Source organism: Scyliorhinus canicula, chromosome 11, assembly GCF_902713615.1.
Source record: "Scyliorhinus canicula chromosome 11, sScyCan1.1, whole genome shotgun sequence".
Lineage (NCBI taxonomy): Eukaryota > Metazoa > Chordata > Chondrichthyes > Carcharhiniformes > Scyliorhinidae > Scyliorhinus > Scyliorhinus canicula.
In genome coordinates, this window is record NC_052156.1 from 115,254,803 (window position 1) to 115,269,564 (window position 14,762).

The window sequence follows — 14,762 nt, forward strand, 5'->3', positions numbered from 1 at the left end:
CACGGGAGAATGTGCAACCTCCACACGGACAGTGACCCAGGGCCAAAATAGAAGCTGGGTCCTCGGCGCCCTGACTTACCCAGTTGTTGTCAACTGAACCTCAATGTCTTTGTGAATAAAACTAAGTAACAAGTCACAGATGATCTTAGTAATGTTTCACTAAACATCAGAGAACATTCTGAAAAACCCCATCTTTGGTTTTTACTTCTCAGCATTTTCCACTTAAAAACAAAATTGCATTTATGTAGAACCATTCATGACCACAGGAAACCCCAAAAGTGCTGGACAACCACTGAAGGACTTCGGAAATGTAGTTTCTCTGGTGGTGTACGAAATTGTGATAGTGGGGCTCCAAGGTACAGCAGTGCAGTAATGACCAGGTAATCTGTTTATTGAGAGACACTGGCTGACATTATCACAAATTGTTAAATGGGAATTTAAAGGGCATTTTTACAGATTGCCTCCAGCATAAACACTGCCAACCACCACATCTTAGCAGTATTGGTAGGAAAACAGATTCAAAATTAAGTGAAAGAATATTTTCAATAAACTGATTACACTAGGATAAATTTTAGCATCTTCAGCAGATCACAACTTCATTCAGACAGTGGTTTCAAGCTTTTTAATAATTCCTCATCATTTCTCTTCATAATTAACCATCTGTTTCAACCCCCCCCCCCCCCCTCTCCCCTCTCCCCAGTACTACTTGAAAAGTAGGTTCCAGTTCATCAAACACAAGCACAACAAAACAGATTTACTTCAGGTGTTTATTAATACAAAAAAGTGGAATACATTGAGAGATCCATGGCTGAGAAAAAATGGAAAGTACAGAGCAAAAATGTATCTAGCTACTAAAATTAGCAGAACTCATGGCCAGCCCCCCAATCAAAAAAAAAAAATCAATAAACGGGTTTGGCCATAAACAAAACTGGTCAATTACAACAGAATAGATGTCTTACATGTTGCTTATTTCTATTCCCTGTCATCCTGCTGGGGGACTGTACCATTGATGCTGTCTTGTTGGCACAAATGGGTCATTAATAAGTGAGCAATCAAACAGTGAGGGCAGCACATTCAATACCAATGCGTTTCCAACATATGTACACAAGCGCTTTGAACAGAGTTGAGTGGCACCAGAGGTCCTTGCCCCCACCTTTCATCCCCTATAGGGTTGGGGTGGAGGAGCAGGCAGAAAGAGTATGGTTAATACCTAGTGTAAGTACAGCAGATGCTGGAATCATCCGGATGGACTGAACTACGAAACGTGTAAACCCATTGACATGTAGCAGTTACAGAACACTTCTCTTTGCAGGATCTCTCTCGATCATCAAGACAATGTGCGCTGATTCACATGAGATGACCCAGTGACAACAGCTCCACAAAACTATGGAAATCCTCATACATCACTTTAAACATAGTGACCAGCTATTCTCGTAATCATAATAAATGTGAAGGTTTAGTGTAGTGTGCACATTACCAGCATAGATTTAAGAGATGCTGCAGGTTTCACTAGCAGCAACATGGCTGACTGTATAACAGCATCTTATCAACGTTACACAGGATTTTTTGCTACATTTCAAAACTCTGCCTAGTCATGGATCATGGTGCATATTGCTCGAGGGCACACTTGGTTGAGTCACAATTGTACAGTCGGCCCCATTTAATCTGAAATTCATACTCTTCAGACATCAGGGACAGGATTCTCCGACACCCCAGCCGTGTGTTTCTCAGCAGCGCGCCATTTGCTGGCAGCAGAATTCTCTCTTCCTGCAGCTAGCCAATGGGATTTCCAATTGAGGCCTTCCCACGCCACCGGGAAACCCATGGCGGAGGCGCACCATCGGCGAGAAAAGAGAACCCCAACGGCCTGAGAATTCCGCCCCAGATCAAAGCAATCTCCTCTGCACCCTAAACCTCTACACTCCCGATACGATGCTTTGTTAAGTGATGGTTCCAGAGATAAAATGATGAAATTTCAACAATGAAAGCAAAAAATTGAAAAAGCAACTAAGATAGCGGTGATAGGCTGGCCATCCATCAGTCATTGTCTCGCCATCCATCAGGTACTGTCCCTGTTTTTTCACACTTTTTATGCTGTCCATCAGTGGCTATCACCATCAGTACGACACCCCAGACTAGAAACACACCTTCTTTTACATGCCTGATCATTCCTTCAGCTGACATCTCTTCAACTCTTAGCGCTGGTCAATGCTTTTGGCCACCTCCCCACTAAAGTACTGAGCAGTAACACCAAAGACTGGATCAACACACTGCCACTAAAACTACACTAACTACTCCACATAAAAAGGGATACTTCACATTCAAGTTAATTTGCACTCAATCTTTTTCTACTATTTGAATTCTTGTGGGGTCTTTAGCACAGCGGTTGCTTAACAAACTTCAAATTGTTCTGTTTCCTGCTGGAAACCTGCCTCCAAACAGGTTTTTCTACTTAAAACACAAAAATTCTGGCTGGTGACACACAAAATTAAACCTGGTTTGCAAAGTTTGATTTGACTTCATTTACCCCTTCATTTTCAACAATTTAACAGAAGTTTTATATTTTCATTACTTCAATATGAATACAGAGGTTACACATCAAGAAAATAATAAAATAAACAAAGAAGGTTTGACTAGATAGAATGCAGTGTTAATTTTTTTTTTTTTTACATTTCATTCAAAAGTGCATTCCCGTCTTCAGCACTCTATAAGCCATTGAAAAGGTCACGCCCAAACCAACCATCCAACTCAAACCTCGCGATGGCTGGGGAAGAGGCAGTAGATAGGCTATGCTGTGGAAGATCCTGGAACCAGCAAAGATTCTGAAGTGCAGTAAAGCTGTACTCAGGTCAGGGCCAGTAAGGGCGTACAACAGACCGATGCCAACGAATGGAACAATGTTCTCCAGGTCATTCTGATGACATCTGCAGGGAGCAGAAACAAGCAGCACAGACTAAGCATTGATTTGTTCAAACAGAAGTTTGCAATTCCATCCATATACAAAATGAATTACTAAAGAGTGACTTCAAATACAGGAAAATCAAACTGGCACAGCAGTGAAAAGTTAGAATTAATATTGTAATGCAGTCATCACACTGGTGAAATGTAGGATTAGAGAGACTGGGGAATCAACAAGTTTTAATGCTTTGGGTCTAAACAACTGCAGAAAGAATGGACTTTACAATAAAGTTAACTACTACAGTGAAAAGGGGCAGTATGGTGGTGCAAGTTAGCACTGCTGCCTCATGGCACCGAGGGTTCGGTCCTAGCCCCGGGTCACTATCTATGGAGGAAGTTTGCACGTTCTGCCCTTGTCTGCGTGGGTCTCACCCCCACAACCCAAAAAGGATGTGCAAGTAGGTGGATTGGCCACACTAAATTGCCCCTTAATTGCAAATATTGCCCCTTAATTGGAAAAAATAATGGAGTACGTTAAATCTTTTTAAAAACTACTGCAATGAATGTTATGTTATTCGTCTCCTCAGCTGTTTTTAGCCAGTTATATGTCCATTGGCTTTATGTGGTCCTTTTTTAAAAAAAACTCTTTGCATAGGGATCACAAACACCTGGGATCTCATGACCCTGAGCAATCCTGCAGGGATACTGGCAAAGCAAAATAGTATTAAATCAGGTTAGCACAACAGGTTTAAGACAGCTTGTTTACAAGACTTCGCAGACTTCTTCACTGTTGGATCATCAATAAAGTCCAACATTTAAAAAATACAATGTTGTGCGATGCTTTCACTTAAGTCCAACAATCTTTACAAAACATAACTAAATAAATTAGAATACTGGCATAAACCACATTTGGGTAAATGGTTTGAGAGAAAATGGGTTTGGTTTTATGTTAAACATTTGAATCTTTGCTAAGAAATTTCACCTACACTTAATTAAAGTTCCTGACAAATGTGAGAAAGCTATTATTAACCAAAGTAGTTAGAGAGCTCCTTTGTTATCTTTATCAACATTACCACTACCCATTCATTGGAGAAAATCCAATATTAATCTTGCCCTGATTAGTATTAGCAAAATGTATTGTAGACCAATGCAAACCACTGCCCTCAATTATGAAGCATTTAATCTCTGCCCAGGGAGTGAACTTCTTAAATTACCCCTTCTCAATCCTGTTGGACCAGAAACAATTTGGATCAGCAGATTGGCTGGTTCAACCTGGCAAGCCAACGTGCAGACACTGAGAAATTCGGTAATTCCATTGCAGAAGGGTACTGTTTCCCAATGTGACTCACTTGCGTTCATGCTGAAGTTGGAAACAGCTGAATAAAAGTGGTCTAGGAGACACGGTAGCACAGTGGTTAGCACTGTTGCGTCACAGCACCAGATCCCAGGTTCGATTCCCGGCTTGGATCACTGCCTCTCCACAGTCTGCACGTTCTCCCTGTATCTGCATGGGTTTCCTCCGGGTGCCCCTGTTTCCTCCCACAAGTCCCGAAAGGCATGCTGTTAGGTAATTTGGACATTTTGAATTCTCCCTCAATGTACCCGAACAGGTGCTGTAGTGTGGCAACTAGGGGATTTTCACAGTAACTTCATTCCAGTGTTAATGTAAGCCTACTTGTGACAATAAAGATTATCAAACAGAACCAATTAGATCAATAATCAGGCCTAAACTCCTGCCCTATCCAAATTTCTCTCTCTTGACATTAGGTCACAGTCATCTTGCAGAACCCGTCACCTTAAGGTAGAAGGCTTGCCGCATCTCCCTTGTTTAAATAAGTGCCTAATCCAAAGTGCTCAAAGAACCCTTTTGGAAAATTACTTTAAGGAGCCTGGATGTTCCCGTACCAGCCTCCCCGAACAGGCGCCTGAATGTGGCAACTAGGGGCTTTTCACAGCAACTTCATTGAAGCCTACTTGTGACAATAAACGATTATTATTATTACGTTATCTCCAGTTTACATTTTAATTTGCAAGAGCTTCCAACATAGTCAATGCCTAGTTAATGACAGACATCAAGCAGGTGATCCAAAAGTCTGAGAATACAAACTAACAGATTCAAAAACAGCTACTTCCACGCCGTTACCAGAATGATCCTCTTAATGACTGAACGGATCTCTCCACATATCTTCTCTACTGAGTAGTACTACACTCTATGTTTCACCCGATGTCTGTGTTTTGACATTGCAGATCTATCGTATATCTTACTGTTTTTCATGTATGGACCAATCTGTCAGGACTGTACGCAGAATACTTTTCACTGCATCTTGATAGACGTGACAATAAACCCAAATCTAAAGGATCAAAAAAGTCCAGACCCTAGGCTTTGATCACCAAGTCACTTACAGATAACCCCCAATCACCTCAGCTGCAGAATTATCAAATGTGTTATAAGTGAGGCTCGTGTCACATTTCGCTTTGCGGCTGTGACCAATTAAGGGATAAATAGGCCATGCACATGTAGGCTGCACCCATTGGCAATGGTACACAATATCCTTCATCCAAGGCATCGAGTAACACGATAACCTGGCAATCTACGCAAATAACAGGCAGTTTTCAAAACCCTGGCTGAAATAAAGTTCAAAGTAATTTAACATGAACCTTTTAAAATTAAAAATCTTGCATAGCTGCAACTTAAAAAAAACCCAGAAAATAGCAAGGAGAATTCTCAGAGTACAGCATTGTTTTCTGTTGGCGTTATTTAATCAGATCTGGAGACTGGCGAACAGCAAGGAGCTTAATGGAACAGAGCAGCAAAGAATGGTGGGGTGGGGTTGGGGCGGCAAAGGTTAATACTCGGGCCATAACACAAGCCAGAAGAGCATTTCCCCGTCTGAAATTCCACTAAGGCAACAGTGAAGTGACAATTTATCTTGGTCTTCGACAAGCACTTGTGCTGGCTCCCACCGAAAAGTCATTGCCAATTTTTTGAAGATCCCTGAACATTTACAGCATCTCAAGTAACTTTGACAATGGAGACAGCATCCATAATTCTCACTGCAACTCCATACAAAAGGTCAAAAAGCACAACTGCTTTATTTTTGTCGTATTTTTCAGCCTCCAAGTATAACCACATCACCCTTTGGCTGCTGTAAAACTGGCGCCTTTGAAGCACAGATGTTAAAAGGCGCTTCACAGGGCTGTCAAAAGAAAATAAAAATTCACCCCAAGCCAAAAGGAGGGCAGGTAACAAAATGCAGCTTTTTAAAAAGTGATGAGGGAGGGAAAAATGCTCATTGTTTTGACATGTACAAGCTCGTTACATAAATACCAAACCCCATAACTTCCAGTGGAGACCAACGTAACACCAAGGTCAGCACACCTCGGGGCTGGTTTAGCATAGTGGGCTAACAACTGGCTTGTAATGCAGAACAATGGCAGCAGCGCAGATTCAATTCCCACACCAGCCTCCCCGAACAGGCGCCGGAACGTGGCGACTTGAGGGTTTTTCCACAGTAACTTCATTGAAGCCTACTTGTGACAACAAGCGATTATTATTATATTACATTATTGTAACAGGATTCCAATCCAACTCAATAAGACTGACAGATCTACTGGTACTTACCAAAAATTGAACAGGCGGGAACCAGAATTCATGTATAAAACAGATGAAATGTCTGCACAGGATGCTGAAAATATCAACACTTCAATCTTGTAACTCAATATAAGCTACGGGTTTGCTTGTAGCTTATCAAATATTTTTTGATGAAGTGTTATCAAAGCAATTAATATTATTTGATATAAATTAAATATGTGCTAAACAACAAGTAATTTCCAACAAAATGAGATTAGTTGTGGGCATGAAAAACTGGTAAGGAAAGCAGCAGAATGGAAATATGAATGGTTGCAATGAAGTCATTATGTTTTGACCATGACAAGCCTCACCTTCTCACACGCTCCACATCAGGATCAGTCCGCAAATATTTCTTCGCTTCGTCATCCTTTGCACCATGGGCCCTGGCATCTTCAGGATTGACAAACACCTGTTTGCAAATTGGTTATAAGTTATTTGCTTGTGGATTGGGCCATGTTGATATACAAGTAGACAGGCCTCCAGTACAGAATCCATCTCTTGTGATGTGAAAATCTGAATTGATTCTAAATTTCTCTTGTACCCTGGAAGATGTGCAGTTTTGAGTTCATGGAACACAGGAAATCCCCAGGATCTATTGCTGAACAGACAACTTGCTGTTGAAAGCACAGCCTTAAAGTTTGATTATATGCATTTAGTTATTTGGTGCCTCTAAATCACACAAACATCTTACCCACTCAAATATTATTCATTAAGTAAATCATAACTGAAAGCAAGCTTCTTGCTGGGATTAATAAATTAATTTTCCAGGAAGAGCTGGGAATTTAAGATACAAACCGTCCAAAGCATCTGAAATTAATCTCTAACTGAACATGGGCACCCATGTATAGCTTTTCTCCCAGAAGGTGTGGATGGCAATGGCTAAAAAAGAACATGAGAGGTCAAACACAGGTCAAAATAACAGCAAGGAAGTCACTTCACTCCTACTGGAATGGGATTTATAAAGATGTGAATATTGACCCCCATGGGTAAGATCTACTGGCCACATTACACCCGAAAGGCCATGCGGCGCAGCACGACCGGGAGATGTCGGGTGATTCCTCTTCCAGGATCTAACTTGCTCTCCACGTCTTGTGAAACCTAACACAATCTCACGCGGCGTCGCAATCTGAATCCTACCACTGAGAGTGGACTCACTTTTTGGCAAATCGACCTATTAGAGTGAGACAGCTAGTCTTTTTTAATAATCTTTATTGTCACAAGTAGGCTTACATTAACACTGCAATGAAGTTACTGTGAAAAGCCCCTAGCTAGTCTCACTCTAACATAAACTCCCACAATCTACTCAAGTCGTGGTATAATGGCTTCAATTAAGTTACTGTGAAAAGCCCATAGTCGCCACGTTCCGGTGCCTGTTTGGGGGAGGCCGGTACGGGAATTGAACCCGCGCTGCTGCCTTGTTCTGCATTACAAGCCAGCTGTTTAGCCCACTGTGCTAAACTAGCCCACTGTGCTAAACTAGCCCCTGCACTCCTTTGCCTTGGAGATCTTGGGCGAGCACCATTCAGTTTTGGTCTCCACAAACAGGGACCAGACAAACGGCACTCATGGGGGTCTCCCAGAGGATCGGAGCCCCCTAGGTGCTAGCCCCCCCGGCGAATGGAGCTCCTTAGTGTAGAAAACAGGTTAATCTGCGGCCTCGGCCACATCTTCCCTGCTGAGGTCCCCTATCTATACGAATGGACGTTTGAGAGCACCGTGTTTCTCGGTGCACCGAGAATCACTCGGCTAATCGTATGCACTACACTCTTCCCATTCGGGTAGATCATGCCATTTATATAAAATATTGTTCATCATTAAACAGCAAATGTTAGGACTTTGTGAACAATGCACAAACCGACTTAAGGCACGTGTTAAGTAATGCACAAGATTACGGGCAGATAAGAATTTTAACTCAGACAATCAATATAAAGCAAAGTGCTATTATAAGGCATTTGAAGCTTATTATAATTAAATAGAAACAGGAATGTTTTAGTTATACTGAGCAACCAAATAGACCATGTTTTTGCATACACACCTACTTCAACAGATAAATCATAGAATCCCTACAGTGCAGAAGGAGGCTTTCCAGCCCATCAAATCTGCACCGATCTACTCCACCCTATACCCTTAACCTAACCCGCACATTCATGGACACTAACAGGCAATTTAGCACGGCCAATCCATCTAACCTGCACATCATTATGGGAGGAAACCCACAGACACTGGGAGAACATGCAAACTCCACACGATCACCCAAGGTCAGAATTGAACCCGAGTCCCTGGTGCTGAGGCAGCAATGCTAATAATTGTGCCACCCGTACGCTGAATTGGTAATTTTTCTATAAAAATATGAATTAATGATGTATGTAGGACAACATGTTTGGATTTTATAGGTAGTTTTTGGAACAAAAACAATCACAAAGGTGGGCAGACTGTGACAGCATTGGAGGGGGCAGTAAAGGATGATAAGGAGAGCAGGGAGATGATTAGACACATTCCTTGGCAAGACTGGTTGAACAAGTAGGGCTTGAACTGGAAGCCCTGCTTTGAGTGTGCAAAACTGTTCAGGAATGTACAGCTTCAGGGGTTAGGGTCATTCGGTTTACAGAACTTGGAAATTGTAAGGAGGGGTAAGGGTGGTGGTGGTGGCAGCAAGAGAAGAGCCGGGGAAGGGTGGCGGCATGCAAGAGATGTTTCTGCATCTGGGGAGAGGTGGAGGTGCGTCAGAGAATGTGGACAGAAGGGGCGTATTGCCTGAAAGCAGGATTCGGGAGAGAACACAGCAAGCTGAGTGAGACAGCCAGAGTTCAGAGAGATCAGAAGGGCGGAGCTATTGAGAACAGCAGCAGCTAAAACAGGAGATACAAGTTCAGAGTCCGTCACGTTAGCAGATTGAGATAACCAGTTGTTGCATAGAAGCTGCAGGACTGGAATGATCAAGCTGAAGGCAGAAAAGTCATGCAAATACAAGAGAGCCAAGTGCAGAAGTGTTGCACTTGACACCCAGTCCATGTTAGGCAGCTTTCCTGAATCACGAGAGGCTGCTCGTAATTATTACGAAATACATCCCTCGGGGAAGCTTTTTCAAAAAGGAACAAAACAATGGGCAGAGTTACAGCTGTATTTTAACGCAACAGCTTGTTTCACGGCGGCTGTTGGATCTTACCTTCCGAGTCACTCTGAAGTAGCCCGTCAGGGGTCCCATTAACAGCATCTTGAGCAGCACGATGGTGCTGTAGGTGGAATAGGCGAGGAAAACATCGCTATCAATCAACTCGGACATTTCCAAATCAGGCGTGAACCGTGTGAGGGAAACACCTGGGGAAGCAAAACTACAATTTTTTAAAAAAAACTCGAGTAAGGACAAGTTAATAAAAACCAAGCACTCAACCACCTGAGACCCACCTTTGAGCTCTGCTCTGCTCCTCTCTCTGCTACTCAAAGAGCTCAACTCACTGCTCGTAACTTTGTTACGGGTGCTGGAGAGGTCCGGGGCCGATGGGATACTGGAGGACTGGACTCTGCTGGGGCGGGCCTCCCATTAAACTGCAGCCTCCCATTAAATGGTGTTTTTTTTTAAATCTCATAGCTTCCGGTTATTGGGTCAGGCTCGATGCCTCAGCACTAACAGTATTTCATTTTGTTTTACAATAATGTTAAGTGACATTGGGAAAGGGTGTGACTTGCAAATTTGAGGGATTTTGGATCCTCCTGTTCCTCTTCTTGCCAGTTGTAAAGGCTCCCTGATTTAAAGGGGAGGGCTGGCTGCTCCTCTGTTTCTAACTCATTTTGACCCGACTAGAAAGTTGCCAAGTAAGGGGAAAAAATACACCTTTTTTTTGGCGGGGGGGATATTTTTATGAAAACTTTTAAACAATTTTAGTACAAAATTAACAAACAAACACCATAACAATTAAACAGTAAGAATCCTCTCCCTCCTCCACACCCCCCCCCCCCTTACGAAAGTAAAACTTAGTTACTAAGTCTCTCCACCCACCCTGTTCCCCCCACCCCCAAAAGCTAACAATGACCAGCTCTTTAAACTACAATATAAACATGATGTGGAGATACCGGCGTTGGACTGGGGTGAGCACAGTGAGAAGTCACAGGAGAACCTCCATTCACCTGAGGAAGGAGCAGTGCTCCGAAAGCTAGTGTTTGAAACCAACCTGTTGGACTTTAACCTGGTGTTGTAAGACTTCTCTGTGCAATCTAAACGGCCGCCATCTAAGGTAATACCCTACCACTGACCCTCTCACAGTAAGCTTCTTGAGATGTAAAAACTCTACCAAGTCACCCAGTCACTCCCGCCTCCTTGCCACCAGTGAGGGACACTAAGGGACAATCTTATCATGCCCATCCACCTAACCCCTAGTCCCTCTACTCAACTGTCCATGCTGACCAATGCTCTCTACCCATCCTATCACCCATTAAAGTCCCTATGTCAACTTAGTGCTAATGCATGCCAACCCATGATCCCCTTATCCTCATGGCTCCTCATAATGCCTATGTCAACTTAACATCAACTTATGTCAAACCCTTTGCCTTAGACCCTCCATGGCAACACACTGGATATCTCACGGGCAGACCTCAGGAGCCATGCTGAGATTAAATTAAATATATAGTTCCCTGGTAAATTGAAGAAAAAGGAGACATGCTGTGAAAGCTTTTCATCTTGCATTCGTTAGGTCAGACAAAAGAATTCCAAATTTCAACGGGAACAACAATGTCCCCTGTTTAGTGATTGATTGACAGGTAGACTTTGTTTTGTCAAGGTGTTGTCATGGATAATGCACCAGGGAATGCTTATCCCTAAACATTTGTTGAAATTTGAAAAAGGCAATGCAACACAAATAAGTTGAGGCATTGCTCTGGGAAAGCACCAGGGAACTGTTATTCCCCATGCTTTTGTTTAATTGAAAGAGTTGCAATGCCTGGGCATGTTCCTTCTGCTTGCAGTGGACAGGTCCCTGTGTACGAATAGCTTCTAGCAAGCATAAGTGAGCCACAGTGTGAGCCCAACTGATAATCTTAAATCGGTTAGAACATAGAACATAGAACACTACAGCGCAGTACGGGCCCTTCGGCCCTCGATGTTGCGCCGACCTGTGAAACCATCTGAAGCCTATCTGACCTACACTATTCCATTTTCATCCATATGTCTATCCAGTGACCACTTAAATGCCCTTAAAGTTGGCGAGTCTACTACTGTTGCAGGCAGGGTGTTCCACACCCCTACTACTCTCTGAGTAAAGAAACTGCCTCTGATATCTGTCCAATATCTATCGCCCCTCAATTTAAAGCTATGTCCCCTCGTGTTGGTCATCACCATCCGAGGAAAAAGACTCTCACTGTCCACCCTATCTAACCCTCTGACTATCTTATATGTCTCTATTAAGTCACCTCTCAGCCTTCTCCTAACGAAAACAACCTCAATTCCCTGAGCCTTTCCTCGTAAGACCTTCCCTCCATACCAGGCAACATCCTAGTAAATCTCCTCTGAACCCTTTCCAAAGCTTCCACATCCTTCCTATAATGTGGTGACCAGAACTGCACGCAGTACTCCAGGTGCGGCTGCACCAGAGTTATGTACAGCTGCAGCATGACCTTGTGGTTCCGAAACTCAATCCCCCTGCTTATAAAGGCTAGCACACCATATGCCTTCTTAACAGCCCTATTAACCTGGGTGGCAACTTTCAGGGATTTATGTACCTGGATGCCGAGATCTCTCTGTTCATCTACACTACCAAGAATCTTGCCATTAGCCCAGTACTCTGCATTCCTGTTACTCCTTCCAAAGTGAACCACCTCACACTTTTCCACATTAAACTCCATCTGCCACCTCTCAGCCCAGCTCTGCAGCTTATCTATGTCCCTCTGTATCCTACATCCTTCAGCACTATCCACAACTCCACCGACCTTCGTGTCATCTGCAAATTTACTAACCCATCCTTCTACACCCTCTTCCAGGTCATTTATAAAAATGACAAACAGCAGTGGCCCCAAAACAGATCCTTGCGGTACACCACTAGTAACTGAACTCCAGGATGAACATTTGCCATCAACCACCACCCTCTGTCTTCTTTCAGCTAGCCAATTACTGATCCAAACCGCTAAATCACCTTCAATTCCATACTTCCTTATTTTCTGCAATAGCCTACCGTGGGGAACCTTATCAAACGCCTTACTGAAATCCATATACACCACATCAACAGCTTTACCCTGATCCACCTGTTTGGTCACCTTCTCAAAAAACTCAATAAGGTTTGTGAGGCATGACCTACCCTTCACAAAACCGTGTTGACTATCGCTAATCAACTTGTTCTTTTCAAGCTGATTATAAACCCTATCTCTTATAACCTTTTCCAACATTTTACCCACAACCGAAGTAAGGCTCACAGGTCTATAATTACCAGGGTTGTCTCTACTCCCCTTCTTGAACAAGGGGACGACATTTGCTATCCTCCAGTCTTCCGGCACTATTCCTGTCGACAAAGACGACATAAAGATCAAGGACAAAGGCTCTGCAATCTCCTCCCTGGCTTCCCAGAGAATCCTAGGATAAATCCCATCTGGCCCTGGGGACTTATCTATTTTGACATTTTCCAAAATTGCTAACACCTCCTCCTTTTGAACCTCAATTCCATCTAGCCTGGTCGACTGAACCTGAGTGTTCTCCTCGACAACATTGTCTTTCTCCAGTGTAAACACTGATGAAAAATATCCATTTAACGCTTCCCCTATCTCCTCTGATTCCACACACAACTTTCCACTACTATCCTTGATTGGCCCTAATCTTACTCTAGTCATTCTTTTGTTCCTGATATACCTATAGAAAGCCTTAGGGTTTTCCTTGATCCTATCCGCCAACGACATTTCGTGTCCTCTCCTCGCTCTTCTTAACTCTCCCTTTATGTCCTTCCTGGCTAACTTGTAACTCTCAAGTGCCCTAACTGAGCCTTCATGTCTCATCCTAACATAAGCCTTCTTCTTCCTCTTGACAAGTGCTTCAACTTCCTTAGTAAACCACGGTTCCCTTGCTCGACAACTTCCTCCCTGCCTGACAGGTACATACTTATCAAGGACACGCAGTAGCTGTTCCTTGAAAAAGCTCCACATTTCGATTGTACCCATCCCCTGCAGTTTCCTTCCCCATCCTATACATCCTAAATCTTGCCGAATAGCATCATAATTGCCTTTCCCCCAGCTATAAATCTTGCCTTGCGGTATATACCTATCCCTGCCCATTGCTAAAGTAAACATAACCGAGTTGTGATCACTATCACCAAAGTGCTCACCTACATCTAAATCTAACACCTGGCCGGGTTCATTACCCAGTACCAAATCCAATGTGGCCTCGCCCCTTGTTGGCCTGTCTACATACTGTGTCAGAAAACCCTCCTGCACACACTGCACAAAAACTGACCCATCTATAGTACTCGAACTATAGTATTTCCAGTGAATATTTGGAAAGTTAAAGTCCCCCATAACAACTACCCTGTTACTCTCGCTCCTGTCGAGAATCATCTTTGCAATCCTTTCCTCTACATCTCTGGAACTATTCGGAGGTCTATAGACAACTCCCAACAGGGTGACCTCTCCTCTACTGTTCCTAACCTCGGCACATACTACCTCAGTAGACGGGTCCTCAAGCGTCCTTTCTACCGCCGTAATACTTTCCTTGATTAACAATGCCACACCCCCTCCTCTTTTACCATCTTCTCTGTTCTTACAGAAACAGGTTGTTAGTATAATTCTTGGCAGACTTGGGATTGTTTAGTAAGTGCTGTCCTATTGCAAAACCACATCCAATGTTTGACACTATGTTCTGAATTTTGTAAACAGAATCTAGTTGAGTATGGTCAGTACTTTGCCTGTTGCGAACAACTGAAGGGTCATGCTGTTTGATATAACGACCAGTTGTTAGGATGTGCAGCCTACATACCTGGCATCACACTAGCACTGATTTTCATATACCATGTTATTCATTTGTGTGGTGGGCAGATGACTTTTTAGCTTGATGGCAGAATCCTGTTGGAGAATACCACTCTTGTTGCTACTGCATAGAGTATCCTGAAACAGCTAGCTTCGCCTGTTGCTCAAACGTTTGAAACATCTTACCCCTCCAGGGTAATTTAAGGTATCCTTAAAGTGACAGCCATTAGGCCAGGGTTTATGTGATATATAGTTACCAATTATTTGATTGGGGTAGACACAATACCACAGGATAGCT

The 14,762-nt window shown here is 43.1% G+C and overlaps 1 protein-coding gene across 2 annotated transcripts; it reads right to left on the minus strand.

Moving 5' to 3' along the window:
• Window positions 1-750: 750 nt before the first annotated feature.
• On the minus strand, window positions 751-10,094 carry LOC119973303 (microsomal glutathione S-transferase 1-like). 2 transcript variants are annotated; one of them, XM_038811125.1, is made up of 4 exons: window positions 9,935-10,094; window positions 9,696-9,847; window positions 6,841-6,938; window positions 751-2,924 (listed from the first exon to the last, which is right to left on the minus strand). In XM_038811125.1, the coding sequence occupies exons 2-4, from the start codon at window positions 9,810-9,812 to the stop codon at window positions 2,678-2,680; spliced, it is 462 nt and encodes a 153-aa protein (XP_038667053.1). In that variant the 5' UTR covers window positions 9,813-9,847; window positions 9,935-10,094; the 3' UTR covers window positions 751-2,677. The 2 variants fall into 2 exon arrangements, with proteins under 2 accessions (XP_038667053.1, XP_038667054.1); XM_038811126.1 differs by having other exon boundaries at window positions 9,696-9,861; window positions 9,935-10,038.
• Window positions 10,095-14,762: the final 4,668 nt, after the last annotated feature.